Here is a 27,003-nt window from a genome sequence, read left to right on the forward strand (position 1 = left end):
AGAAAAATCCGAGGTTTCTGGAGTCCCATGCAACACTGTGTGTCCTCGCGGGTAGGAGAAGAAATAGGAAAGACTGTGTCATCGCAAAGCTGCAGCCCAGATCTTGCCATTTCTATGTCTGACGTTGTGTGTGCTGTTTGACTTGTTGTCATCGTCACCCAGTTTGCGCTGCCTTTTGGCAAAGGGAGGAACAACAGCAGGCAATGTTTTACAGAATACAGTATCTGGCTATGGAAATGCCGTGCAACATGACTCATTTTGTGTAAAGGACACGAAATTACAACTACGTGCCACATGAGAGATGGTAGCTGGGCTCGAATCAAAAAACATCCTCATCCAGGAAGGGTATTCAAGCATGTGCTTAATTTAAGAACATACTTAATCAGGGCCTTTGGGCATAAAAGGGTAATGATTATTCTTGTGTTGCCGAGAAAATCCAAGTGACATCCGGAAGATGTATTACTCGAGAAAATTTAGTGTTGTTTCAGTGTCCTTGTTTAATCTTTCAATTTCTAAAAAAGTAATTCTTTTAATTTCTCATTGCTCACCAGTGCTGTGAATTCTTTCACAGCTGTTTTACACTCGATTGTTAATGCCGAGTGGAATCAGCAAATACAATCTGGTTCAGATAATAATTATGGAAGATCAATCCTGCATCCGCCTTTTTTCTCCGTCCCCATTAAACTTCCCAGCATGTAAGATATGCATGTTTGACTTTGCAGGGAAAACTAGCCACAGTAAAAGAACCTCTTTCCTTCTTGCACATACTGTTTAATCATTTCAAAACAACAACATCCCTGCCCCCAATTTTTTCAATGTATTTGGCCCCTAATTTTTTCTCTATATAACTGTGTATTGCTGCAGAGATTAGATATGGCATATATGATTTTAAGTATGCAATATGCATTTTTTTTTTTAAGATTACAAGTGACTGTCTTTATTAGCAACTGGTTAGCATCCATCGAAGTCCTGAAGTTGTCCTGGTAAAAGCAGGTGAGCTGTCGTCTGATCGCTATGTTACTCAAGTAACCATGTAAACAGCAGGAGCAGCAAAGCAGAAGGTGGCTGAAAGCTGCTCCTGCCGGACCAGGTCCTGCTGCCCTTCACCGTGGGGATGGTGCCTCCCCGTGCAGGCACATTGTACCCAGTCTAGGAGAGGCTCCTTGTCTCAGCATGACCAGGGCAGATGGCAACTAATGTCTTTGGTTTCCTTGGAAAAACCAAGTGCTCTGAGTGGTGTGGCTACTCCGGACCCAACAACTGTGAGAAGGTGAACTCTGGTCTACGTTGACCAGTAGTTTCATACCCAAACCTTTCGGTTGCTGTACAGAAGTCATCCCCTGAACTGGCCTAGACTTCTCCTGCCTTAAGGACTCTGGACACCAGCCATACAGCTGGTCCAGGATTTTTGAAGGGGCTGCAGGAGGCTGGGACCCAAGTGGATTTCCCACCTATACCCTGTAGGAGATACTCAGCCTGCTGCCCGTGGAGCATGGCCTCATTTTTGAGATACTTGCTGTGCAGAAAGATATTTAGGCACCTGTTTTAAGAGAGATTCTTGGGCCAGGAGATAAGCAAGGGCTGCTATTGGCTGTAAGGTAAGTGCTTGTTCATTTTATTGACTTTGGGTTAAATCCTGTTCATCCTCCTCAGGCAATTACTCCCCCTGAAACCAATATGACTGTAGGCATGAATAAAGCAGTTAGATTTTGGCCCCTTTTAGAAGACAACAATTATAAATCTAGCTGCCAGCACAAATCCTGGGGGAAAAACCACAGTAAAGATCTGTGACATAGAACTAGGGAAATGGACGGGCAGAAAGGAAAAGAAAATTTAATTTCCTTTAACTCTAATACTTATTATTAGGGTAGATGTTCAACTGGGCATCAGTAAAACACCTGTTCTCAGCTTTGCTTCCCTTTCTGACCTTGGTGATGATCCCTGAACACCCCATCCCTCTCAAAGCTGTGGTTAAATGTAATTGTATGTGGCTTTGAGATCGAGAGACAAGGTACGCCAGTGAGTGCAAGCTACCATAAGAATGTTTAAAAAAGTGGATGATGGTGACAAAACATCTTGGTGAGAAGCTATGAAAACACGGTACAGTAAGCAACATGACTAGGGAAGAGGGTTTTTTCAGTTTTTTTCAGCTCTAGTTTCTTTTCCTTTTTTAAACAATATATCTTAATCTTGCTCTATGGATGTAGCACAAGAGTTATGTGTGCAGAAAGCATCTGAAATCACTTTGTTTCTAGTTTTCTTTCATACGTTCAGTAATATAAATAACGAAAGAGGCTATTTCTTAACCCATAAAACAAAGTGACATCATAATTTATTAATACAGAAGACACAGTTCATTGCTGTTAAATGCCATAAAGAGCTAGAAATAGAGTAGTTTCTCAGAAGGCATTGCCAATATGTCAAAGGAAAGATTTCCTTGATGCTATCTCAGCATGTGTAAGATCCTCTCTGAGTACTTCAACATTTTGGTTATTCCCCCCTGAACCACTTTGCAGCATCCAAAGGCAGCTTAGCTGGTGATTTCCCCAGCATCTGACGTCTTCTTCCCGCCCGCCCCACTCCTCCCGATGCTTTGCTCCTGTCATTTGCTCAAATTGACTCCTCTATGGGAAGGAAAATAAAAAAATACATAGCCAAGTGGTGGAGACAGAGCTGGCTGGCCCATTTGTGCTGCTCCCGTTGGTGGTGGTGGGGCGGCAGCGCAAGCCCATGTGTCCTCACGGCGTCCCTGTGACAGTGGGGACACAGAGCTGCATGCATGGAGGAGGGGTTTCAGTGCTCTGCTGGCCCCGATGCAGCTCCTAGCTCGTAGGAGGGCAATACATCAGGCTGTATGCACTCGGACCCTGGGCCAGCAAAGCATTTAAGCACCTGCTTACCCCTAAGCTTTTGAGTAATTCCTCTGGCGTGAGCTAAGCACAGGCGTTGCGGCAGCCTCCCGCTTCCCACGGTCTTCCCTTGCGAGGACGCGTGCACCGCGGCCCGGCTGAACGCACAGCTGCCGGCATCGCCTCCGGTGCGGGACTGCTCACCACCCACCTCTCATTGCTCCCTCCTATTCACAGACCTAGTATTCACGGTCCAACTCTGCAGACCCCAGTCTTGCTGGCACCTCCGTGGACAAGCCCCCGGGGAGACCCACCAGCGTCTGAGAGGCTCTGCCAGGGCTCCCAGCACTGGATTCAGCTACAGAACAATTTTAGAGTATTCCAGGAAAAAAACAAAACACTTCTGTTGGTGTGCTGGCCCCAAGCACCAGCGTGAGCCAACATATGGACAAAGTGCAGTGACCACACACCCACAACAAGACATCCCTCTCTCTTTTAGGTAACATAAACAATCTTCCTGGTATGAATAACTTGCAGCCCTGGAGACTCGCTGAGCAGATGTTCAGCTCCATGCGCTACCAGGTACCTGCACAGAAGCACCAGTCCTCATCGCTGGTCCCTGTCTGCCTCGCCATAAAACATGCCTAGCTGTGCTTTTGTTACTTTTGGGAAGAGACAGGATTCCTTTTGGCTCCCCAGGATATTAATTTGAATTTTTATTTGTGTTGATTTCATACTTTCCATACACGTATTCAACTCCCTCCCACTGAAATGCACCTATTTAATCTGATTCAGCCGGCGTATGAAACGTGCCCGTTGTGTGCATGGTGCTGCGTGGGTTCACCGAGTTACGCTCTGCATGCCAGTAATCCCCAGGGGAGCCACAGCGTGATGAGCTCCTACCTGCCTGCTCCGTGCGCACACAGACACAGGCACTTAATCGCTCCCGGCTACCTGGTGAGACAGATTTCCCCCCTCTTCATCAGCTGCCAATGCAGACTTTCTGCATGTTATTTGCCTGTCCAGCTCCTCCACAAACATGCACACGTGTGTGCTCACACCTATGCAGCCGTGGCAGCACACATGCTCAGCTGTATGTGCACAGCCGGCCCCTGTGCAGAGCCGGCGCCTGCATGTTGGCTGTTCACTACCCCCCTTGAATCCCCCTCTTCTCTGGGCTATATGTGGCATTTTGAAGCTCTGACAATCTGCTCCAAATGTTTTCCATATTTGTTCAGCCTCCTTGATTCAAATACCAGGAACAACTCAGCCAGCACAAAGCAAAGCTTTGGGGGGCAAAAAAACTCACACCCCCATCAGCGCACGCACACACACATGCACGTGAAAACCTAAAGTTCATCGGCATGGGAAAGGAGGAGGAGAAGAAACCCCAGCACAGCACGTCCCTGAATAACCAGAGCCAGACGGGGAAGGCACCCGAAGGGGAGAAAAGCACCGACTCGAGCAAGATGCAGGAGTCCGCGATGAAGAAGAAGAAGAAGAAGCAGAAGAAAACCAAGGGGGATCCCAAAACTGGCCAGGAGGAGGAATCCCACACTTGTTGTGGCTGCCGTTTCCCGCTGCTGTTTGCTTTGTTGCAGCTGGCATTAGGCATCTCTGTAACTGTGCTGGGCTTCCTTATGGCAGGCATCAGTTCTTCTCTGCTAGTCAGAGACACTCCATATTGGGCTGGGATAATTGTAAGCATAAAGTCTGTTTCTCCATAAAGTGCCTTTGCCAACATTAATGCAAGCTGCATGATGCTCCACTTTAGACTAACCAACTGCATGCACAACACCATTTGAGTTATGCTAACTATAAATATTCCTGGGATTAAATATCTGGATATACTTTCCCAAGGAAACTGCTCCTGCAGAATAACACCATCTTTCATCTTCTTCCCTGAAATACCCAACAGACCTTAAATAAAATACAGGGTTGCTGTTCACTAGATGTATGTATTAGCTTGTGCTTTGCAGTGAACTCCTGCCTGGTGATGCTGAAAAAAATGTTGATTACTTATGCTGCCTTCCCTCTTTCCCCACCAAACCATAACAATCAGGTTTTAGAAGTGAGAGCATAACTCTCAACTTTCAGCCGGGCGCGTTGGTAATAGCGAGAGGAGAGAAATGGTTGTCTTTTGAGCTTCTTCGCTGTGCTGTGTTGAAGAACCGCTGCAATTTAACCCCTTCCCTGCCTGCCGATCCCCAGCTTCTCCCCCACGGGAGGGAGAGACTGCACGTGGCCGTGGGGAGGGGGACGGCACTGGTGGATGGGTAACGTGGCAGGGAAAGGGAGCCCGTCCCAGGGCCTGCTGGCAGCTCCCGCCAAGTCACGCGCAGTTTTGAGTGACATGCCAGTCTCACCGCACGGGCTGGCGGGGACGGGGTAAAGGGCAGGGTCCTGCCGGGCGTCAATAGGAGGCACCACCGGTGGGGAAGCCCGGGCTGGTCCCCAGGGCTGGCCGCCCCTGCAGAGGTGGGGAAGATGTGGGGGGGTCTCAGTGCCGTGTGCGGTTTGGCCCCGCTTGGCCGTGTGCTCAGGGACGTGCGGTTTGCCTGTGGAGAGACAGGATCGGTGATTATGAGCCTGGGATGTGCCACGGATGTAATTTAGTATGCAAGGTTTTTTTCCCTAGGCAGCAGGCTTCAGGAAAATATATATAGATGCGTTAGCACTGGTTTGGGTGTTGTTAGACTGTAAGAACTCCCAGCAAATAAATAAAACAGCTATGGGAGCATCTCCCATAAATATAATTCCTTGCCAGTTGGAGGATTATTTGAACACCTGATCTGTTTGGGGTTTGCTGTATTAATCCTGCTGGGCGATCCTCCAAAGAGTAGACGGAGCAGGGCCTGAGCTCCCAAAGGAAGAGCTCCTCCTACTCGTCTCGCCCTTCTTGTTTCTCTTCCAATCAAAGAGGTATCTAAGAGTTTAGAGATAGTTTTGCGGGGCAAGAGCTTACCCTTGCTCGGGAGAACTTCCTCCTGGGGTTTTTGCTGTTACAAGCCAGGGGGGACTACGGATGATAAAATAGCAGCATGTGACATTTTCACTCCTCTTGTTTATTTTGGGGATTCTGGAGGTCAGATTATGTCTTTTCCAGACAGCACTAGTAGTATCCCAGGTTTGAAATAGCTTTTCAACTAGAAAAAGCTGGGGAAAGAGTGAGCTGGACTGAACTAGCGTACGGCCAGGGATAGGAGAAAAGCCATGGAAGCAGCTCCAAACAGCATCCACCTGAGACATCCACATATGCCTGATCTCCCTCGGGGAGGCCTGAAACCCCACCAAAGCCACTACTTGAGCTCTAACCCCTCTCGTTTTTAGCAGCAGCTGCCAGCAGTAGTGACATTCAGATGCCCACGCGATGCAAAGCTCAGTCACTTTCAGAGTTTCCCCCTGAAAAACAGGCAAAACTCACCGTGTGCATTCCTGAGCTAACCCCCAACTCAAAGCAAAACTCAGCTCTCAGCTGTGGTGGTCGTGTTTTGCACTCACCAGCCAGCCAGGATAACCTCAGGGGGAACACATCTCCTGGGACTGTGCTGGCTGTGGGGGTCAGGGCTCTATTTTGCTTCATGTTACAGGGTGTCCCAGCTATCGGGAAGACCAGTGCACCTTGTGGGCTGCAGGTAGCTGTGGGGAGGGGTTACTGTACCCACGGTTTGAGTCAGACGGTGTCTCTCACCTTGGGGGCTCTGGTGCGGTGTTGAGCCACCGGCACGTTCATGTGCGGTTTGATTCCTCCCTGGCTCAAAATGGCTTTTGGTGTTCCCCTGCTTGCCCTCAGGGTGATGGCAGGGACTGTGTGCTGGGGGCACGTGGCCAGGCAGGCTCCTGGGGAACCACACTGCTCTCCTGCACCCTCAGCCCAAAGCAGAAGGGAAAGAGGGGTCCGACGCCAGCAGAGAGGGTGGTAAAAGGGAAACTGGTGCTAGAAAGGAGAGGCAGAGGTGGTGGTGCAGTCCCAGAGCCTCCCAGCAAGAGAGCGCGTGTGGAGCACTGGCCATGGCCAATGCACCATGGGAGCAATGCAAAGCATGTGTCTGAGGGGCAAAATGCAGAAGGTAAAACATGATGCTGCATTTACTTTGTTGCTGTGCTGTGATATCTCCGTGGAGGTACTTGGTGCCCACTGGGACATCGGACGGAGATGGCCAGGAGCTGTTGAGCTGGAGTGTCTGGGTGTGCAGGTCACAGGGTGCTGCTGGTGAGCTGTGGCAGGGAGCGTGCTGAGGACCGGCCTCTGGAGACCTGGGGGGAAACTGGTCCGTGAAGGAGGACCCTTGGCTAGGACATCTTATGTGTGGCTGGACATCCTATGGGCTGGCTCTTGGGCTGCTGTGGGAGGCTGCATGGAGGTCATGTAGGTAGGGCATAGCTGACCCATGTGCTGCTCGAAAACAAACCTTGTGGCAGAAAGTGACTTCCCGGAACTCATTTATTCGCACAGAAATGAGCAACAGAACAGAAAGATGTGGTGTAAAATACCAGAGCATATTTGTTTTAGTAGCATCCCACTCAAGTGCTCTTTTTAAAGGACTTAATTAGTATTCAGAATCAAGAACTTAAAAAAAATCTATTATCGAGACCTTTTTAGCAACAGTAGAGATAATGGGCGAAGCTCATTCCTAGTGTTACTCCTTTGGAATTACACCAGGGCTGGATTTGACCCCACGGCTGTTAATGCAGGATGACAGAAAAATGAAGGAAAATTGCTAATGTGTTAAATAGAACCTGATTGATTGAAAGATTTTTTTTTCTTCTTTGTTAGTGGCAAAATGGTGACACCATTCCTTGCTGAAAATCAAGTGCTTTAGTGCATTACCGTGAATGAAAAGGAATTTATTTAGAGAAGCAGCTAGAGTGAAATGCTACCAAGGAAAACCATGCAAGGCAGTCTGAATTAAACCGGTTCAAAACCTGACCACCCAGGTTTGTCAGGATAGCGCAGGCCAGGGATTGGGTTCACCATCCTGTGGAATAAATGTGGCCAGCGATCCGCAGACAGGGAGCAGAGGAGGCCCCCGACACCGAAGGGGTCCCCCCCGAGGGGTGCCTGGCACCAGCCCTTCCCTTCTGCAGCTCCTGCAGAAGGAAACGATACAGCTTGCATTGCATCAGAAGTGTTTCACCATGAAACGCGTTTAAAACCTACTAGTTCGAAATGCATTTCATCCGAAATCCATGGGGCATTAGTCAGAAACCAAAGGAAAGGTTTATGGACAGAAACCACGGACCCTATGTGATTTACCACTTCTGCTTCAGCTTCAACAACCTGTTCCCTGTAAAATGCCTCTGCCGCATTGCTGGGGACAGGCAAATAAATGCAATTAAAAACAGTGAGGGTGGCATTTGTTTCACCTACCTGTAGCCACTTACAGCGAAGGCGTCCAGGTCTGAAGCAGTTGCCCGGCTCCTCCGTGAGACCTGTCCTCAGCACCTGAAACTGCAGGCTGGACCACCCCGGCAGTCTCTTCCTTCTTGCTGTTTTGGAGGAGCTTGGACAAGCTCTTCACAAATCCAGCCAGGAGTGCAGGGCTTTATTTTTTTCTGTGTCTTGCCACTGACTTGCTGGGTAGCTTTGGGCAAGTTACTTAACCTTGCTAAGACTTTGTTATTTCCCCTGTAAAGCGGGGTTAATAATGGCTATCCGTCACCCCTTGCTTTGAGATCCTTGGATGAAAAGTGTTGGAGAAGCAGTAGGTATTAATGGTATCCTTTTCATTCTTTTTCATTAGCTTGTGGCCTTTTGACACCCAGAAGAAGAAACGATGTATTTCTCCTTGAAAAATCTGCTCTTAGATTATTTCCACTGTGATCAAAAGTAGAGAGTATCAGAGTTTTCACAGGCAAGCTCCCTTTCAGCCCCGTTTTGCAGACTCAGGCAGTTAAGAAAGTTACAGAAATGCTCATCAGAAATTATTATCCAGGGTGTTTAATATTTCTGTCAGAAAGTTATTTTAAATCCATATATATGTATAGATGTACATAAAATTGGGATTTTTAAAAACATTTTTTAAAAAATCTGTTTCTCAAGCAGCTCAAGGCAGCAACCGTGGCTCCAGCTGTCATTTATTTTATCACAAAAATTGTCTCAAAAGATCTGCCACGGGCCGAGCCCCCAGCCCAGGAGCTCTGATGCTTCTCCCTGCTCAGGCCCTTCAGGGTCACATCTCCCCAGCTGTCTCCCCAGGCCAGAGGGTCCCTGAGCTTTACCCAAGAGGTAGCCATGCCTTGTTGCCTTTTGGCTGCACCGTTCAAGCATTGGCTTCTCTGATGTGGGGCTTTGTGGTGCAAAAGGCAGGCAGATTTTTAACTGAAAAAGCAATTTATTTATTCATTTACCTGGGGTCAGAAATATTTATGTCTTTTGAAGTTTTCATACCTTTTTTTTAAAGAACATTTAAAAAAAATTAAGCCAAAACCTTCACCAAAGAAACAAATCCTTTGCTTTGAGCAGCTCGCAGACAAGGATAGGTGAGACAGATGAAGATCTCACGATGGCTGGAAAACCCAGCTGTGAGGGACAGTTTGCAGGAGATGAGGGGCAAGAGCGAGCGTGTTGCGTGGCAGCATCAGGGAACAGTGCAAGACAACCCATCCATACGACAGGGCTGGCAGAGGAGTTTGACTGGTTTTCATGCTTCAAAGATCTTTCGATGCGTAGTACAACGTGGGTAGCAAATAGCCAGGACTATCTCCCACCACCGCATATCCCTATCAGATGCTGATAATTGAGATGTTTGTTTAATTGATGTACTTGTGCAGGGGAGTCTGACTCAGACGGTGGGTCCTGCCACTGACTCAGCACGTGCTTGTGGGCTGGTAAACCTGAGTGCCAAAATCAATAGCGCTGCCTGTAACAGGCAGTGCTGACCCAGCCTCTGCCTCTTTAGCTTGTCAGGGTCTGTGTTGCTTTGGGGCTGGGATGGCAGGAAGGCGGCATGATAAGCTCCCCGCACCCAGCACCCTCTTTGGCTTGTACAGCTCTCGGCAAAGTCGCTCCAGCATCCCCAGTTCTCAGGGAAGCAGCAGGGCCCCTAAAATTAAGCTGGACTTTTGAAATGGTAGAAGTTGGCAACAGGGAGAGGCCAGGGGTTGAGACTTTCATCCTGAAAATGGGTACAACGATGGTGGCGTGTACAACTGTTAAGGAGAAACTTTGAGAACATTGTTGTGAGATTCATGCTGAAAGGATGAAGCATTGTATACAGGTGTTTGGGGAAAAAAGGACAGTGTCATGCTATAAAGCGATATCAATTAGAAATTGGGGTTAAGTGTGTCCTGATTATTAGCTGGGGTTGGCTAGACCCATGCTCCTCTGGACCAGAAGGGATTTGCTGTACCTGTAGCTGTTCCTATAATGCAGATGGTTTCCCCGGCTCAGTGTAACGAAGCAATTCAAGGGCCACGTTGTCCCTGACAATTTCCCCACAGATGAGGCTCTGTAGATATTTCCACCTAAGAGCCTTTCTGCAGGTGGTCTCTCACATGATAAAACGAGACAAACCTGTACGGGTAAGCCCCCGTCAGCCTCCTTGCCTTTCTTTTTCCGGGTCCCCCCACCTGCTGGATGTAACGTTTCTCCATGAGACCGGGCGCTCCGGCTGCACAGTGATGGCCCTGCCAAACATCAGACAACCACTTTATGCATGAGGCAACCTTTTTATCTTGCTAGAGAGGGTCAATAATTGGGAAGCATCCCCAGCTAGAGCGAGAGGCAACCGATCCCCTTCCATATTGATATGGGGGATGATTGGCTATTTAAAAACCCCTGAAATGTGTTCTCTTTTAAAGCCTGAAAGGAGAGAAACACTTTCTGTTAGCCCTGGTCCCTTGCTGGTTTTTTTTTGTTGTTGCTTTTGACACCTTTTCCTGCGGCAATTGTGGAGGTGGCTTTCAGTCAGGCTTTACCTCCTATACAGCCTTGCTGGGTTTTTAACTTTTACTTGTTATTAGGGAAACCGATTTCAATTTTTAATAAAAGGTGACACTTAAAAACTGGTGTCATCAAAGCAGCTAATAGAAATTATAGTCATGCAGGCATCCATTTTTTATACAAGCTAGCTTCAATTGGCCATGGGCAAACATCAAAAGGTTTGAGGGAGGACTGCCTTCAAGAAGAGCCTCCAACTTCAGGTATTTAATTGAACCTTCTCCAAAGTATGTGACAACTCTGGATGCAATGAGGTACACTGCATGAAATATGCTATGGTGAGGTTTCCAGTGCTTGTTTATAGCCATATATGTGTGTAGCACCAGAGCTGTAGTCTTCAGAGCCCTCGGCCATTAAATCTCATCATTTTCTAAGAGTAACTATGCACTGATGCCTGATTAACTGAAATCCATACTTTTATTTTGATCAGGTGGGAAACTTTGATGGGAAAAAATGATGAAGTGTTTTCAAAGAATGGTTTGACAAGGCAGCTGCACACCAGAGGTCTGTGTGATACCTGGTCAAGTGCTGATTGAATCCTGTGTTTTAGCCCCCTGCTCCAGCTACAGCCTCAAGGGGAAGGAGGGAGGAAATCAGAGTTCCTGGCTGGACTATGTTTGTGCCAAAAGCCTAGGTAAGATTTGGAGAGGGAGATTATTCAAACAGGTTTCCTCAGCCTAGGTAACCTTATGACTATAGAGATGATGGCTTTCCACAGCTTCATAGTCATGGACACATCTCAAACCGTGAGTCATGTTCACGTAGCACTCTTAGCCATGCTACATGTCTCACGTTTGCAAATCACTGCTGGCTCTGGGAACTTTTAATTTTTCTGTTTGGTTCCCTCAGGCTTTTGATCGCCCAGCACCATATTTCTGACTTAACAGCAGTAATGGACTGCTGCTGCAGCTCCTGGCTTTGTAAGTGATGGTAGCCTGATGGCAGTGCTTTGCCGAGGGAATTAAATCTCACCGTAGCACAAGTGACCATTTTCACTGCTGAGCAACTGACCTAAACAGCAAAGATCATTACAGAAAAATATGGTTTTGTTTGCTTATGAATGTCCTTGCAGGGTTTTGATTACTTTACAGAATTTAAAAGAAAGTTGTGTATCTGTCATGGTGTGTTATTGCATGGTTTGAAGAGACCTGAGGTAAAGACATCATTATTTTATTCTGTAGGTGGGGCAGGGATGGTCAGTTATCATGGGGTTTTATGGCTGTTAAGAGAATGATTTCCTAGATGGTGATGGCCTTTGCCTGCAACCACAATATACATGTTTATCATTATTATTACAGCTATTATTTCTGGAAGTAATTTATATGCAACTAGACTGGCCTTAAATCTAACAAGAAATCTATAAGAGGAAAAACCATTAAGGTGCAATACCTCTGTGTGGCAGACAGACTTCTTTTACGTAGTGAGACCTAGGCTGACCCGGGGCTGATGAAAGTTGGCAGTGAAAGCTGCCTGTAGCACCCACTTTTGTTGCCATTTCCTCAAACCTCATAAAGGGAATGAACATCAGTGTCGCTGTCTGCAACAGTCTGTACAGATGTCTGGCATCAGAGATGATCCTGGTTCATAATGGCAAAGCCAACGGGAACATTTTCTTTCTTGCATCAAAGTGTGTCCAGTGGAATTGTTAAATTTGGTGGATAACATGGCTTCTCCAAATGTGTGGAGAAGAGCTAAGCCTTGCCATATCTGTTAAGGTGGGTGATCCGTCAAGCCAAGTATCGCCTCTGAGGGTAAGCCAGAGACTTCAGAGATAGCGACAAGAGAGAATTTCTTTACCCTTGTCCCTATAAACAGAAAGATCCATAGTGTCTTGAAGTGAGCAACTATGAAATAACTTGTCCATAATGGAAATTTCTTCCTAATTCTGCTAATAGCAGTTTCCTCCCCCTTATTAAAAAGGAAGAGTCCACCTGTGGGTCTCAGCAATGCCATGTGGCATTGCACTGTCTATATTTGAGAGGTATTGTCCTCCAACACGTTTGCTTTCTGCCCCTAAAGGTTGTTGCAGGAGGTTCTTGCTAACAAGCCCCCATATGAAGAGCAGATGAGCTATACTATGTCTTTGTGAGTGTTTGCAGCATTTGTCTTGTGGTGTGGCGTAGACCCAAGATGGTCCTTTGAACCAGGTTTTTGTCTCTTTCCTTCATGTCTTGGTGGATGTTTCCAACTCTCCTGCTTTACCAGCCTCATGTGCCAGGGTTTCCAAGACGCTCTGGGTAGGAAGTGCTTTGCTGGAGAAAACCACCTATTCTATAGCAACACTCAAGCTAAAATTGTAGCAATAACAAAAGAAAAACCAGTTTCACAAATATACAAGGGAGAGATGCAGACAGATTAGAGCTATCTGTGGTTTTGAAATCTGTCAAAATAAAGCAAACCACATTAATATGTCAGTGTGCAAAGATAATGAATGCAAACCACAGCAGAAATTTGTGCCCTACATGTTCGTATTTCCCCCAATTCCGTACATTACATAACCATCTTCATCACTACCACAGGGTGTCCTTGTGCCGCTTGTACACCTTGTGCTTAGTCCTTGCAGGACCAGACGCAAGTGAGCCCCAGGGAGGTGAGGATGGGGAGGATGGCTCCCTTGCCCCGAGCCTCGTGGTCCTCACTGGGTGGCAATGTCTGTGGGCTTTGTCCAAACACCATTCTGCATTGCCACCTGTGTTTGTTCCTGTCGGAGACAACGAGCCTGTTTTTCTCACCCGTGACACTTTTCAGAAGTGTAATAAGTTTAGTGGGAGGGACAGGATTGGCTAGTGCAGGAGGATTCCGGCACCGTGCTGGGCAGGGTGTCAGCCTGCCGTGCTTCAGTGGCAGCTGGAGCTCTTCAGCATGGCGAGATCAGCTAAAGTAAAGCTGGTGGTGAGGGATTTTGGGTACACAAAACTTGAGATCGATCTTCTTCTTTACTGCTTGAGTTCTGGGTTTAAGATGATCAAGATATGTAAAGGCATGCTCCTTGCAAGTGCCGAATGTGCGTTGTGGTACAGTCGCAGTCTCACTCTTGAACCGTCTATTTTGCAGCAGCGTGCGAGGCTCCAAGCTGTGAGAAACACCCAGTTGTGCTAGCCTGTGTGCGCGTACAGGGAGAGTTGGTTTGCCAAAGTCCTGAAAAGCCAAGGACTGCGCGCTAGATCTCCGTGGGTGCAAGGATCCTCCCAGGCAAATCAACTAGGACCCACTCCTAAATGCAGCTGGGATCAGGTCCCGTTCCTGCTGAAATCTATAGGATCTTAATTCAGTTCTCACAAGAACAGGCTCTAGCCCTCTTTGGGGTGGGGGCAACCCGGAAAATGTCTACTCCTATTATTTCGATTGTGGTTTAAAAAAAAAAAGAATTCTTAAGTCACTTTTCAGCCCTGAGATGTTCCTGCCCAATGGAAGGAACGTCTACTGCTTCCCGCTAAAAAGGAATAGTATTGAAACTTTTCTAGAGCATAAACTTTTAAGTTTTTCAGCCAGCTCTAGTGAACAGCTGTTTTCCCTGGATTGTGAACTGGGGGATTTCACAGGGTATGCCTCAACCAAAATTAAATCTGTACCCTTCCTAAATACATCTGTATCACATTCGGATCTTTTTCTAGACTGTACTTTTCTAAATTTAAATTCTTTCCTTGGATAACCTTTCACGTCACTACCTATTCAGCAAAGGGTGTGTTAGTCAGTCTGGAAAACTTTGAAATATACGATCTTGAAATAAACTTGAGTTGAAATTTACTCTGCATAGAAATGCATACTTGAAGATTTCCAGATAACAGTTACAAGAGCTGATCTAATTAACTGCTATTCTGCAGCTCTTATAGAATCTATTTTATTTGGATAACAAATGCATATCGATTGGTGGCAAGCAAGTGCTAAAGCAAGTTCAATTGCATTTTATGTTGTGTGCTTAGTCAATAAGGCATAGGAAACGTATGCTTCACTCTGGGATATTGCAGTGGCTATTGAAGCACTAGGACGCAGGATTACCTAATGCTACTTAGCAAACATGTCAACAGCATCCATAACGTGCCTGCTGTAATGCAGCTGTCTTAGTCACTTAGCGGGTCCTAACGAATATTTACCAGAGGATTTTTATAGTTATTCTATTACACATCACAGGTATAATTCAAAACTGATCTATTAATAATGTATAAAATAGAAGCATAAAGCTGTTTTCTCTATAAATGTTCCACACTTCGGTTTGCTCCGGTGAATGAATTCACCTTTAAAGAACCGAAATGTAAAACATATACGGGTCATAATTCTCAGCGACATTATTTTTTACCGTCACTTACAAAAATACACATCTCTGGTTAAAAAAAAAGTTGGTATCTTGTTATAAAAGAAATACTTAAGCCTTCTGAAATATCCTGGCCAAGACTTGCTGGAATCCTGACCCAGTATAATCTTTTATAAATACCTCTCTGCAAATGTGCCTCTTCAAGTATCCCTGAGTATATTATTTAAATCCCAGAGGAACTTTAGAAAGCGCGTGCAGGAATGGAAATCCTTTTAAATGATAGTCTTTTGTACGGGAAGCTTTCTGAAGAGGGAGGTCTGACCCTGCCGCATTGAAAGCCGGCAGGGTTTTTGCAGAAGTTGTGCGAGGCACTTGATGGTAGAGAGAAAATTCCACCATTGGTGTCTGACTCTGCCCTCGGAAATGAATGCAGCTCTGTCGGCTTTCTGTGGGAAAACGGGAATGGGAATGGGAGAGCGGGCACAGTCCTATGATGTCTCACGGGAGTAACCTGGAGGCAAATCTGGCCCTCGGTTCACGCAAGTGTAAATGCCCACTAATATAGCTGAAGCAAAGCGAATTTGATTTAGTGCTCATAACAAGATCCTTCAGCACCAGGTCCTGAAAATACTTAGGTCTAGCTTTGACGTGAGCAGCCCCTTTGATTTCACATGAATTTGGGGACATAACGTTAAGTGAGTGCATTTAAGCATTTTTTTTTAGTTCTTGCTGCGAGTTCTTTCCTTCAGCCACACTGCCACTGGGGGAGTTTATCATTTGGATATTACTAGAGGCATGATCTCCTTAAGATTTAAGTTTTATGGGCATGTTAATTGAATTAAAAGATTAATATACAATGCAAGGGACAAAGGACATAGGTGATTAATCCTGAGAAATAGAACATGGTTGAGTCACATAGAAACACTATAAGGCAAAAAAAAAAACAGCACTGAAGGACCTTTGACAAGAAGGGTTGTTTTTTTTCCCCCGACAACCCTGTCAGCTATGGCTGTCAACAATAAAAAGAAGAAAACAAATAAATTGGAGGCCATGTGTAAGTCATAGGACCAGAATATAAATACACATGACATGGAAAGGAGTAAATAATACTGACGCTTTCTTTAGAAATGTTCTCAGGCAATACTTCCTATTCATGTCCTACTGAAATAACATGAAATAAAACTTTATGGGAAAAAGTGTTATTAATCGCACAGGTTCTTGAGGGACATGACTATCCATGCGTTGGGAGGCACTCTTCCTTTACAAGCCTGCTGTCTAGTGCCTTACACCAACAATGCAGATATAAAGAAAAATTTGGTATTTTATGCATCAGATCATAAAAGAAATGTGTTTAACCATTGCTGCCTAAAAGGACAGTTATGCATTCTTCACTGCAGGTCAAGCAGTCCCCTATGGAGCTGGAAATCTGGATGTGAACAGCACTGCCATAGTGTGCAGCGAGCAGGCAGGGACGGGGCTGTGAAGGAGCCCTGCACTCCTGCAGGCATCTCCATGGCGTAGTCCCACCCCTGAGCAAAGGCAACTCGCACCTGGGTCTGGCCCGAGAGGGCATATCCCACTGCTCCGGGAAAGCAGAAAGCCTCAAATTAATGAGAAGTCTTCAAAACCTCCAAAGTAAAATGAAGGGGGAAAAAAAATATAGATTCTCACTGTAGTCACTGGGAATTTAATAGCTATCATTTATAATCAAGATGCTCCTAGCGAGGAGGCCAAAGCTTGCTCCTGGCCCCGTGTGAAGACAAACCTTAGTACCTTTGAAAGCATGCTGGCTCATCTCAGCTAAGGTCCCCACTAAGGCTCCTCACACCTGGGCCTTTTTTAAAGGTGTGATAGGAAGTGGCATTTAAAGACACATGCATGCCATCGACTCACCTATTTTTCCAAGGCGACCCAAAAACACATGATTCCTCCAAGCGTAGCTCCAGTTGCCAACAACGCCGTCTCCCTCTGTGGGCACAAGTCAGGACTCCTTGCATGCCCTGACCTGGCCCCAGCAGCCCCATGGTGGCACAGGGAGCCATCACCGGGTGGCTGGGGACCCGGCTCCTCTTGTCCAGGCAAGGGGGAAGCTGGCAGAAAGCAGCAGTCTGGTTGCAGAGCTGCAGCTCCTGCGTCCTCCTGTGAAGTCTGCTCGCTGGTCCTCCAAAAACGTGGGAGAGGAAGGCACTTGACTGGAGTGCTTAGCACCATGGGGGGCCCAGATAACACTACTTTGAAAAGGAAAGTGTATTTATTGGGCTAGCTCCTCAGAGCAGGGGCTTCCCTCCGTACGTGGGTGGAAAATGCCTACCAGTGAATATCTGCTCCTGCAAATAAATCTCAGTCTTCAGCGTTAATAATAAAGACAGCTAAATGAATAATAAAGTGCATAAATACTTTTTCATTACTGTTAACCATCAGCAATTACTGCCACAGGGCTAAAATGCAGTCTCAGATTGCAGGGGAGATGTCTTCTTTGGTAAGGTGTCCACTCTAGGAGAGGTTGAAAGCCTCTGCTCTAAAGTGTGCTGCTTCTTATCCAGCAGCAGCTATGGTTACTGATTTACAACCTGTACTGGTGACATAAAAACCCTGTCAGCATCCAGTGGTATGTAGGATGTTGCTTTAGGGGCTTGCAAGCCCAACTTCATAAGCCTTCTGCTCCCTTTTGATAGTTAAGTTACATGGACAAAAACTCTAAACACATCCTGGAGGCTATTGCTGGGCTGTGTCTTTGTAGGTCTGATTCAAAAAGTCCCTCTGAGTAAGTTTTTTGTGCCTTGATGTCTGTGAAGTGAAGGTTAAAGCTCTTCCCTCCTCGCAAGCGCATTCACACAGATGAGGTTCTTACATGCATGGCTGTAGCCCCTACTCAAACAACTTGGCTTACACACTGCTCCTTGAGTTACGGTCCTGCTAACACAGAAAGGTGTTTTGGCTTGAAAAGATGTTATTTTTGTGGGTTTTTTTTTTTAACTTGGACACATTTTAAATCTCTTCCCTGCAGGTCTGTGTGGTGTCCTTAGTGGGATTTGTTATGCTTTGTATTTCGTACCAACCTGATGAGAAGACGTGTGTGCAGTTCACAGTAAAGGTACCTTGACTTTTTTAAAATTTCTTTTTCTTCTCATATCATTAAATGTAATCAGAAAAGTTGATACTGGGGATATTTTCAAGACCACATGAAAAGAAGTGAAAATGCACCTGAAATGCAAGAATGGTTTTCTGGTATTTTCCAGGCAGCTAAGGAAGAAACTGTAGCCTATAAAGGGGAAACTCTAATAACAAATATTTCAAATCAGAGCAAGATACCTTCTTAGTTGCCATGTTTTAAGAATATCAAAGAGATTCAGATCAACAAAGCTGGAATAATTTGGGAAGTGTTCAGTGAAAGATTGGGGGTTACTGATTAAGTAGAGATATTCATAGAGAGCTGGGTAAGAAGTAGGGTGGCATAAAATAGGTCCACTTAAATCAAGTTTTAATTTTTAATGTGATCTAAGCAGCATCTCAGCATCTTCCCAGCAGTTTTGTTCCTCACCATGAAATAAGAAACTGCGTGGGCACAGGCAAATTAAAAAACGTGGCTGGAAATCTCTACCTGCCCGCCTCCATGGTCGGGGAGAGCGAGGCTGTACCTGAGCACCGGCAGCCATGTCTCAGCGCGTGGTGCCTTGTGTCAGGGTCGGGCATTAGCGAACACGGGAAAGCATTAGCAAACCATGGGGACAAGCATTCTTCCATGAAGCAAATTCCCATCTGAGCATCGCAAGAGATGCGCAGAAACCATGCACCATGCCCCGCCTCGGTCCCCAAAACTGTGCTTTGTTGATACTGGTAAGCGAGTAGAAAAGAAAGGCTGAGAATGCTTGTTCCAGATGGGACGTTTTTAACACCATTTTTCTGGGTTGTTTTTCCTTATTATTGTAATTTTCAGGGCTCTTAATATTTTGCAGACACATAATAACCAAGAAAAATACCAATGCAAGCAACACAAAATAACAGTTATTATTAACTGAGAAAGGCAGAAGGAAATGAAATGCAAGGAGCGGCTTTTCCAAACCTGGCATTCATCCTCCCTTAGAAATTAGACCCCGGTGTGTCTTTTGTGCCTCTCTCAAGCTTCTCCCGTACTTACATAAAGAAGGGGAGAAGAACAATTGTTTCTGCCCTTTGATTGCCTTAACATTCTCGCCCTGTCACCTTTACACCCGCAAGTAAGCCTTACGGCTGCCCAGGGAGCTGCTGGGCTGGGCCGGAGCTGCCACGCCAGGCTTTTTATTGCTTGCCCTGCAGCATTAAATTGAACTTGGCATCCAAGCAGGAAGGGAGTCATCCCTCGTGGTGGGAACGGCATGTCAGGCTGGGCAGCTCAGATGTCTCTGCCTCCCTTAGCAACACCACCCACCCTGGCAGTGAGGAACGTGAGCCATCGCTCCTGCAAGAAAATAAACGTTTTTTAAGTGCTCCCCAGGAGATGTAAAATGGGTTATTCCTCATCACCTGGTAGAACTAGAGCTAAAGTCTCCCTTGAAAGATTTCTGGTTCAGTCAATAGCCCGTGGACTGTTGCCTACCCAAAGCACCCTCCTCCCCAAAATCCACCTTCCCGGCATCTCCTATTGCAGCATGCCCCAAAACTCGATCATTCCCAGGCTGTTCACCTCTCCTGTCCCACATCCCCACCGGGAGCCATTATCCCACAGTGCCTCTCCTCCTTGCTGCCTCTCCAGATGAACGGCTTCTGGCTGCAGGGCACATACCTATTTTAAACAAAGTAGGAGCTAAGAGTCTCCTCCGGAGCTTTAATCACACAGGACTCATCTAAACCTCCAGTATCACTTCTCAGATCTTCAAATGTCAGTTAAAGTCTGTCTCTGAACAAAAAAAATGAACATTAGCTATTTGGCGACAAGGCTGAGGATGCAAAATTACAATCGTGAGACAAAGCTGAGCAACTTGGGTTGTTCTCTCCTCCTCGGGGGGCCTGGTGCTTCATCCAGCACTGTGGTTGGGTTCAGCCCTATCTGGCCCGACTGTCCTCCTGGGGACTTGCTCCCCAGCCCAGGCCCTGCCCCCATGCTGGTGGCTGGTGCCCACCGAGGCTGCACGTGGCTGCTGAGCCTCATCCTACAAGAAAATCTTGGCCAGGCTTCCCTGGAGTGCAGTAAGCACCCCGGGGTCCCTTGCATAGCCCAAGGGTCACTCTGGGAGGAGGACCACGCAGACAGAGGCCTGGGGGATTTTAGTCAATCCCCGAGGAGACCGTATGACCACCGCGAGTGACTCCCTCAAGGTGGGAAACAGGAGGACACCTGTGCAGTCCTCTGTGCCTTCCTCCCTCTTGACAGCTGCTTCTTTCATTTCACACTTGCGTGAGCCCTGGATCCTGTTAAAGAAGGAGGCGTTAGAACTGTTTTCGGTAGAAGTCCTTTCCTGAGACTACTGCGGGTATCCGCAGCACCCTGTGCGTCCATGAAAAAGAGGGACCACCACCCAAAGGGAGGGTGGCTTTGCTCTTTGGGGGGACAACGGTGAGTCCCAGGTGGAATTTCTGCCCCTGTCCCATCTCTGTGTCTGCAGGAAGCATGCTCTGCAGTACGGCAAAGCAGCATGCCCAACTGTTACTTGTGTATTTAAAAGGGGAGATCTTCTTCCTTGGCATAAAAAAAAAAAAAAAAGACCACATAGGCAAATTTTTAGATCTCCTGTGGACTTCCTGGGCTATCTGCTAATATTTGACAGATCACTCATTGTGGTCCCCATCATGGCATCTCCCGCGGTAGCGTGACACCCTCTACTCCTGCCCACCCAGCCCCAGCAGCCCATGCCGTGACACACACCGCGGTTCCTGTTCCCTGCACAGGCTCGTGCCTGAACCACCACTGCCTTCAAAAGGGGTCCCCTGGATCCACATCTGCAAACCCTTCTGGTTTCACCTCTGATAACTATGAGAAGCCTTTTCCATGAGGAACTCGATCCATCTTAGGTTATTTTTTTTTCTTTTTGGCACAGCTATTGCCAGTAAATATTGCTAAAATGTTTCTTCCTCATACAAGGAGCCTGAAGGAGGATGAGCTGCCATGCTCTGACCTCATCGTATGCTGTCTCTCCCCGCTTCCCTTTTCTCCTTCTATTTAAACAGCAATCGCAGTACCTATCTCTCTGAGGCTGTTAAAAAACAATTTTCCAGTGGCAAGTTCTGGTTCCTGGGCAGAGCTCACTACACAGTTGTATTTGCGATGTTGAAGTTGCCTCCAGGTCTGGCATGTGATTAATCTGCTGATGGGATCTCAGCACTTGCTGTCTTGTGCTCCCTCACAGGCAGTATTTGCATTTGCCTCACCTTTGATATTTGGAAACATGTTCATTTTCAGCAGCTCGCAGAGAGATTCCTCTGCAAACATCTTGTGAGCATAATAAGCTATTTGGAAATTGCCCTATGTCCCCACGCATCTCTGCTGGCCTCTGAGGATTGCTGTAAGAGCTGCCCGTCTATCTGGTGCGTTTCAAAGGGATTCTGATTTCCTCCCCTTTAGCTACACAACAGGCAAATTCTCGCTTACTGTACCTGGAGTGTAGTAGTTTAGGCCGTGCATTTCATGCTATTTTGTACTGACTTTGGATAGAAATTGTCAGCTAAATAAAATACCTGCCAGGGAAAATCAGGCACACCATGTAGTCTTGGGTTAATATCTCATTTATTAGGGAGGCCTGATTCTGTCTCCTGCTGGTCTGAATCCAGGGACTTCCAGCCAGTCCACTAGGACTTCTGCATCGCAGAACAACTTTGGTCCCTCAGAGAAGAGGAACGGTCATCAATGTTTGTCCATTTTCCATTTTCCCCATCAAACACACTTGCACCATCTTTTAAAGTAATGCCACAGGCCTACAAATTACATCTTTGTTTGGAGGGGGTCCATCAGTCAGTAGCGCTCCCTTCTGTGTGCTTTATACGAGGAGGTGTGCCCATTTTCCAACTTCACCTTTCCCATGGACCTTTACCTTGAAAGCTGCAGGGGTAAAGTAATTGCATTTAATAAGAGCCACCCTCATTTTGAAGCTGCCCTTGGTTTAAGGCTGCAGGGGAAGTCATTAAATTTAATAGTAGCCAAGTCTTGGAAACGAAGACCTTGCTGTAAGAATTCGGTGATATGGGGGAGAAAATGCATATAGTGCTTTAAGATCTGCAATAAGCCCAAATATTTTTTTTTTCAAGCTGGCAACTGAATAGAAAGATTGATTCACGCTGTAGATATAAGACAAATACACCAGGAGTGTGAATTTTATCAAGACATACATATTTGGAGTTTCAAGGTCATAAAAAATGCTTTTATATTGATAGTTTGCATGTGGTATTGAGGTTAAGAGAGAGAGAGAGAGAAAGAGAGAAGCTGCTGTTTAAAATAACAGATTCCCAACTATGCCATGTGTCTGACAGATAAGACGCCAAGCAAAATAAATGTTTTTACAGTGCTGAACAGAAGCAAAAATGCTATTTTGGCTAAACACAGAATATGATTTTAATATACATTCATACATACTTTGTATGCAGCACAGCAACTGCCAGTTCCAGCTATCAAAAGCAAGGAAAGTCCATATGCTCTGCTATCCAAAGGTCTCAGGTGCAACTTGGAGCGACAAAGGCTCTGAATTGCTGCTGGTTTCCATGCGTTTGTGGGGGTGGACTCTGCATAGCTACCCTTGATAAAAGCCACCCTATTTTAAAGCTGCCACTGGTGTAAGGAGTAGGGGAGTGACAAAACAGACCCTTGTCCTTCTCATGCCATAGCAGGGGCAGCGCTGGGAAATGAAAGGCACTCGCTGCTCTTTCATGCCTTTGAAAGACTTCTCCACCTTTATGGGGCAAGTTTTGGAAGGGGATTGATCACTGCCTGATTTGCAAGTATAAATCAGATTTGCTTGGGAACACAAACCAAGAGCTGGGAATAACACATGAGCAAAGTTTCAAAAACACCTACTTCTCAGCACAGCCTGGGATAATATGTCAGCCCTAGCCTCAGTCTGCTCAGCTCTGCTTCAAGGCAACTGCACTAATTCATCTCAGCTGATGACTGTAAGTCTAGCCAATGCAGGTACAACTGTAGAGGGACACGCTCCCTCCCTCTCTATAAAGCTTCTGGCTGTATAGAGACACAGATTTCTTGGTGTTCTCATCAGGTCTCAAAATTGCAAGGCAATACTCATGTAAATATGCAAGGCAGAATTACTAGTTCTTGAGATGACCTGCTGAACTTGGCATCGCCCGGGAGTTATAGCTGACTTGCAATTTTCGAAACTTACAATGTCCAGATAGTCCATCGAATGCATGCATTCCCTGTAAAGTACATGTGCGTGCTTTCGTTCTCTGTTCCTCATTCTCTGTGTAGCTGGAAAAAGAGTGTTTTTTTTCTTTTTTTTCTCTTTTCTTTTTTTTTCTTTTTTTTTCTTTTCTTTTTTTTTTTCTTTCTTTCAGCTGATGTATTTTCTCCTGAGTGCCCTGGGTCTGGTTGCCTGTGTTTTGGCAGTGGCTTTTGCTGCACACCATTATTTGCAGATGACAAAATTCACCTGCGATACCATCCTCGAGTCCTGCCAGTGCAAACTGGACACTGCAGACCCCCTCGGTAGGACCTTCGTCTACCAGGACGCAGCTGACTGTGGCAGCCTTACCAGCATGCTCAACCTGTACTTACTTCTGCAGATGGTTCTCAACCTAATAACAGCCCTGGTGTGTCTGTTGGCATGCTTCATGATGTGGAAACACAGATACCAGGTCTTTTATGCAGGTGTTCGGTTCTACCCTTTAACTGCTTCTGAAGGCCAGCAACAGAAAGTATAGGGTCTGAGCTGGCGGGGGGTTGTAGCCAGGGAACAGAAAATATCAGCATACTGCCACCATAGACACCATGGATGGATGAGTGTTTATAAGGTTTTTGACAAGGAAAAACATTCACACAGTTTTAATGAATATATTTTTCAATAATTTTAAGAGCATTTCATATGGCTGCTCTTGCAAAAGATCCCTTGTGAGACTATCTGGAGGTCACGAAGTCCTAAAGATGCAGCTGTACAAATACTCACCAAAGAGGATCTTTAATAGCCATAGACAAAATGAGAGCTTAAAAAATCATTGGGAACTCATCTGCATGGCTACAGCAGTTAACAAATAGGGTCCGTTTCCCTCGCTGGTAGATACCTGTTCTTGCCTTCAGAGAAGCTATACTGATTTCTACCAGATAAGGTTCTGGTCCAAACTGCTTAATTATAATTATGCTGATCATGCTTAGGGAATATATTGTCTCTCGGATGCTCTGGGTATAATCCACGCTAACCTGATGGGGATTTACCATACGAAAAAGTAATAAGGGAGGTCGAGACCTCTTCAAATGCAGGCTGAGACCAACAGCAAAGTGAATATATTGATGACTGCCGTATAAAATATACATAAGACTTTTCAGAGTGACTAATGATATAGGTTACCTAATACAATTACTAATAAACAACAATATGAGTGGGTTGACTAATGGTGATTCGGTGGGCCCTGCTTGAGACCCCAGACAGATTTCTGAAGTATGAGCGCTCAGCACTTTGTGAGAAAACAGCAATTTAAGAAACCTTGAGTTGCGCTGGTAAAGTGGAGGACCCTAAATCACTAGTCACGTTGAAAACTATGTTGACACTGCTGTAATTGCAGGTTCCCAAACCCGGCGTCTAGCCAGTTCCACCAATTATACTCCAAGCACAAAAGGCCAAATGCATTTTTTGGTGTAACTCCTCTGAAGACAATCAGCCTTACACACCAGCAGTGGAGTTGGGCCAACAGCCCTGAAAGATATATCCCTGCAACAATGAATGTTTTTAAAATGGGGTGGAGGGAGGGAAGCGAGAAGAGACTGCCAGTCTCCCAAAGACATCGTTTATAATAATGAGGGCAAGAGAATAACGATTTCTTAATAAGCAGCATAGAATAACAAACCACATTCAAACAGTGCTTTTTCACCCTGAAAGTGTGGCTCTAGAAGTGCTTTATGTCTTATTAACCTTATACCAAGCCTTATACCAAGACAAGTATGTCGGTTTGTCCCTCGAACTGTCATTTCCACTTCCACAGCATGGACTTCTAAATGTAGGAGCAATTCTGAATTGGCAGCATTTTGCACTGCCTGCCGATAGCTGTGCCAGGGCAGGGCAGCTGGTGCTCACACCCTAGCCTTGACTAGGGATTTCCTGATCCCCACCAGAGCAAGGGTGTTTCTGAGGTGGGGTGGAGCAATCACATGCCAGAAAAACTGTGCTACAATCAGCAAGGAGGAAGCAAATAAAACTTCTATAAGGCTTCAAAGAAGCAAAAACTTTCCTTTTCTGCAGCAAAAATAGCCACCAGGGAGTCAAAAACCCAGTCTGGCAAAAGCTAGTTGTTTAAGAAGCTCTAATCCTACCCAAAACCTGTCTTCCATATGGTTATCACACGTCATCCCAGGGCTAGACCAGCGTACCTCCAGGGTCAGAAGATGACAACATAGTTAAGTCTCCTGTGGGTCACCTAGAGCACTGCTCAGTGTACGTGCTTGAGTTTTTCTCATGGAAAGTGCTTCTAGAGTAGACAGCATCACCAAGGTGCTCTCTGTCAAGCTGCAAAGTGAGGAGCTTCAGAAAATGAAGGTTTTTGAGACCAGCTTCCAAATGGCCTTTTTTATGCACCTAAAAATAACACTCACTAGTAAGTGTGGCTGCGGGGCACATTTGCAAGGATGCCCGTTCACTTGCCCACATGTTGCCACCCATCTGAAGTCCTAAGCCTAGCTCCCAGGCATGCTCGGAGCAAGCTGAGACAGCAGTGGAGTGCGCAGACGGGTTGGCGATGTAAGACCCAGCTGCCAGCATCGACGGGGCCGTCCGTGCGGTGGAGGAAACCAGCCCATCTCCCCCGACTCTGGCGGAGCATGCTGCAAGCAGTGCTCACGGACCTGTGCCAGGGCCAGCCTCCCGTATGAGATGGATACACAGGGGTGCCTCTCACCTGCTGCTTGTACTCAGATGTTGGTTTGTCGCCCATCCCTCGCACGACGCCAGCTGTGCTCTCTGTAGAAGCGTAGGGCAGAGGATATACCTGCCTCCCACCTACACGACCCTTGCTGCGCCCGCTCCTCCCTCTGGCCGAAAATGTGGGCTCTCCTACCCGCAAAGAAGATAACAAGAAGCGGGAAAGGGACTGGGGGGAGGCTGAACAACAGCTGAGCTTTGGGGCTTCCTCCTGCCCTCGCCACCATGCGCTGCGCCCTGATGGCTGGCGAAGCAAGAGGAAGGCTCTGCTGGCAGAGCAGGGTATGCTTCCCACCCTGCCCTTTCCCAAATGTCCTTGTTGTTCAGAAGATAACTTGGTCTGCAGCGCTCTAGCTTAGGTTGTGCTATGTGCAGGCTGGCAGCAGCGAGCTGTTGTGGGAGATGGCTGGCCAGCCCTGGCCGAGCGGCATTTCCACCAGAGCCGGGCTTTTGTCTCCTTAATCCTTTGACCCCTGTCTCACCCACATGTTTTCACACCCTGTCTCCCATCACCTCCCAGGCGCTGGGCTCCCGGAGGCCAGCCCCTGTTACATGGGGCTGGGCTCGCGTTGCCTGGCCTCTGCCTACTCACTCCTGGGCTTAGACTTGCTGGGACTCCTCTAAAGCACGAAAGACATGGCGGCGATGATCACAGAGTCGCTGCAAATGCGTTCAGCACAGTGATGGGGAAGAGAAGGGAGATCTGGATAAGGGAGCCTGCTCTGCTTAGCAAGCTGTGTATCTCCGTAACAGTGCACCCTCCGCTTTGAGCCACCACCGCTGACTTCGGTTCACTAATCAGCACGTTGCAGCTTAACCCTTTGCTCTGGAAGAAAGCAATATTCATCATATATTCTGTTGGTGTTTTAATGCTTAATGAATAAATATGGGGCATTTTGATCTAGCAAAGACTAA

General features: G+C 46.6%; 1 protein-coding gene across 1 annotated transcript; it reads left to right on the forward strand.

Annotated features, from left to right (window-relative positions):
- The first annotated feature begins 4,083 nt into the window (after positions 1 to 4,083).
- Positions 4,084 to 27,003, forward strand: SSPN (sarcospan). The gene is made up of 3 exons (XM_076343366.1): positions 4,084 to 4,549; positions 18,051 to 18,137; positions 23,519 to 27,003. Exons 1-3 carry the CDS (start codon positions 4,214 to 4,216, stop codon positions 23,882 to 23,884), a joined length of 789 nt encoding a protein of 262 aa, XP_076199481.1. The 5' UTR covers positions 4,084 to 4,213; the 3' UTR covers positions 23,885 to 27,003.

This window comes from Aptenodytes patagonicus, chromosome 1, assembly GCF_965638725.1.
Source record: "Aptenodytes patagonicus chromosome 1, bAptPat1.pri.cur, whole genome shotgun sequence".
Lineage (NCBI taxonomy): Eukaryota > Metazoa > Chordata > Aves > Sphenisciformes > Spheniscidae > Aptenodytes > Aptenodytes patagonicus.

Bases quoted from the DNA above. Each gene is read 5' to 3' on its own strand.
- SSPN (XM_076343366.1), top strand. From the start codon at position 4,214: ATGGGAAAGGAGGAGGAGAAGAAACCCCAGCACAGCACGTCCCTGAAT. The intron at 4,550-18,050 runs GTAAGCATAAAG...TCTTCCCTGCAG, and splicing joins CATATTGGGCTGGGATAATT to GTCTGTGTGGTGTCCTTAGT. The intron at 18,138-23,518 runs GTACCTTGACTT...TCTTTCTTTCAG, and splicing joins GTGTGCAGTTCACAGTAAAG to CTGATGTATTTTCTCCTGAG.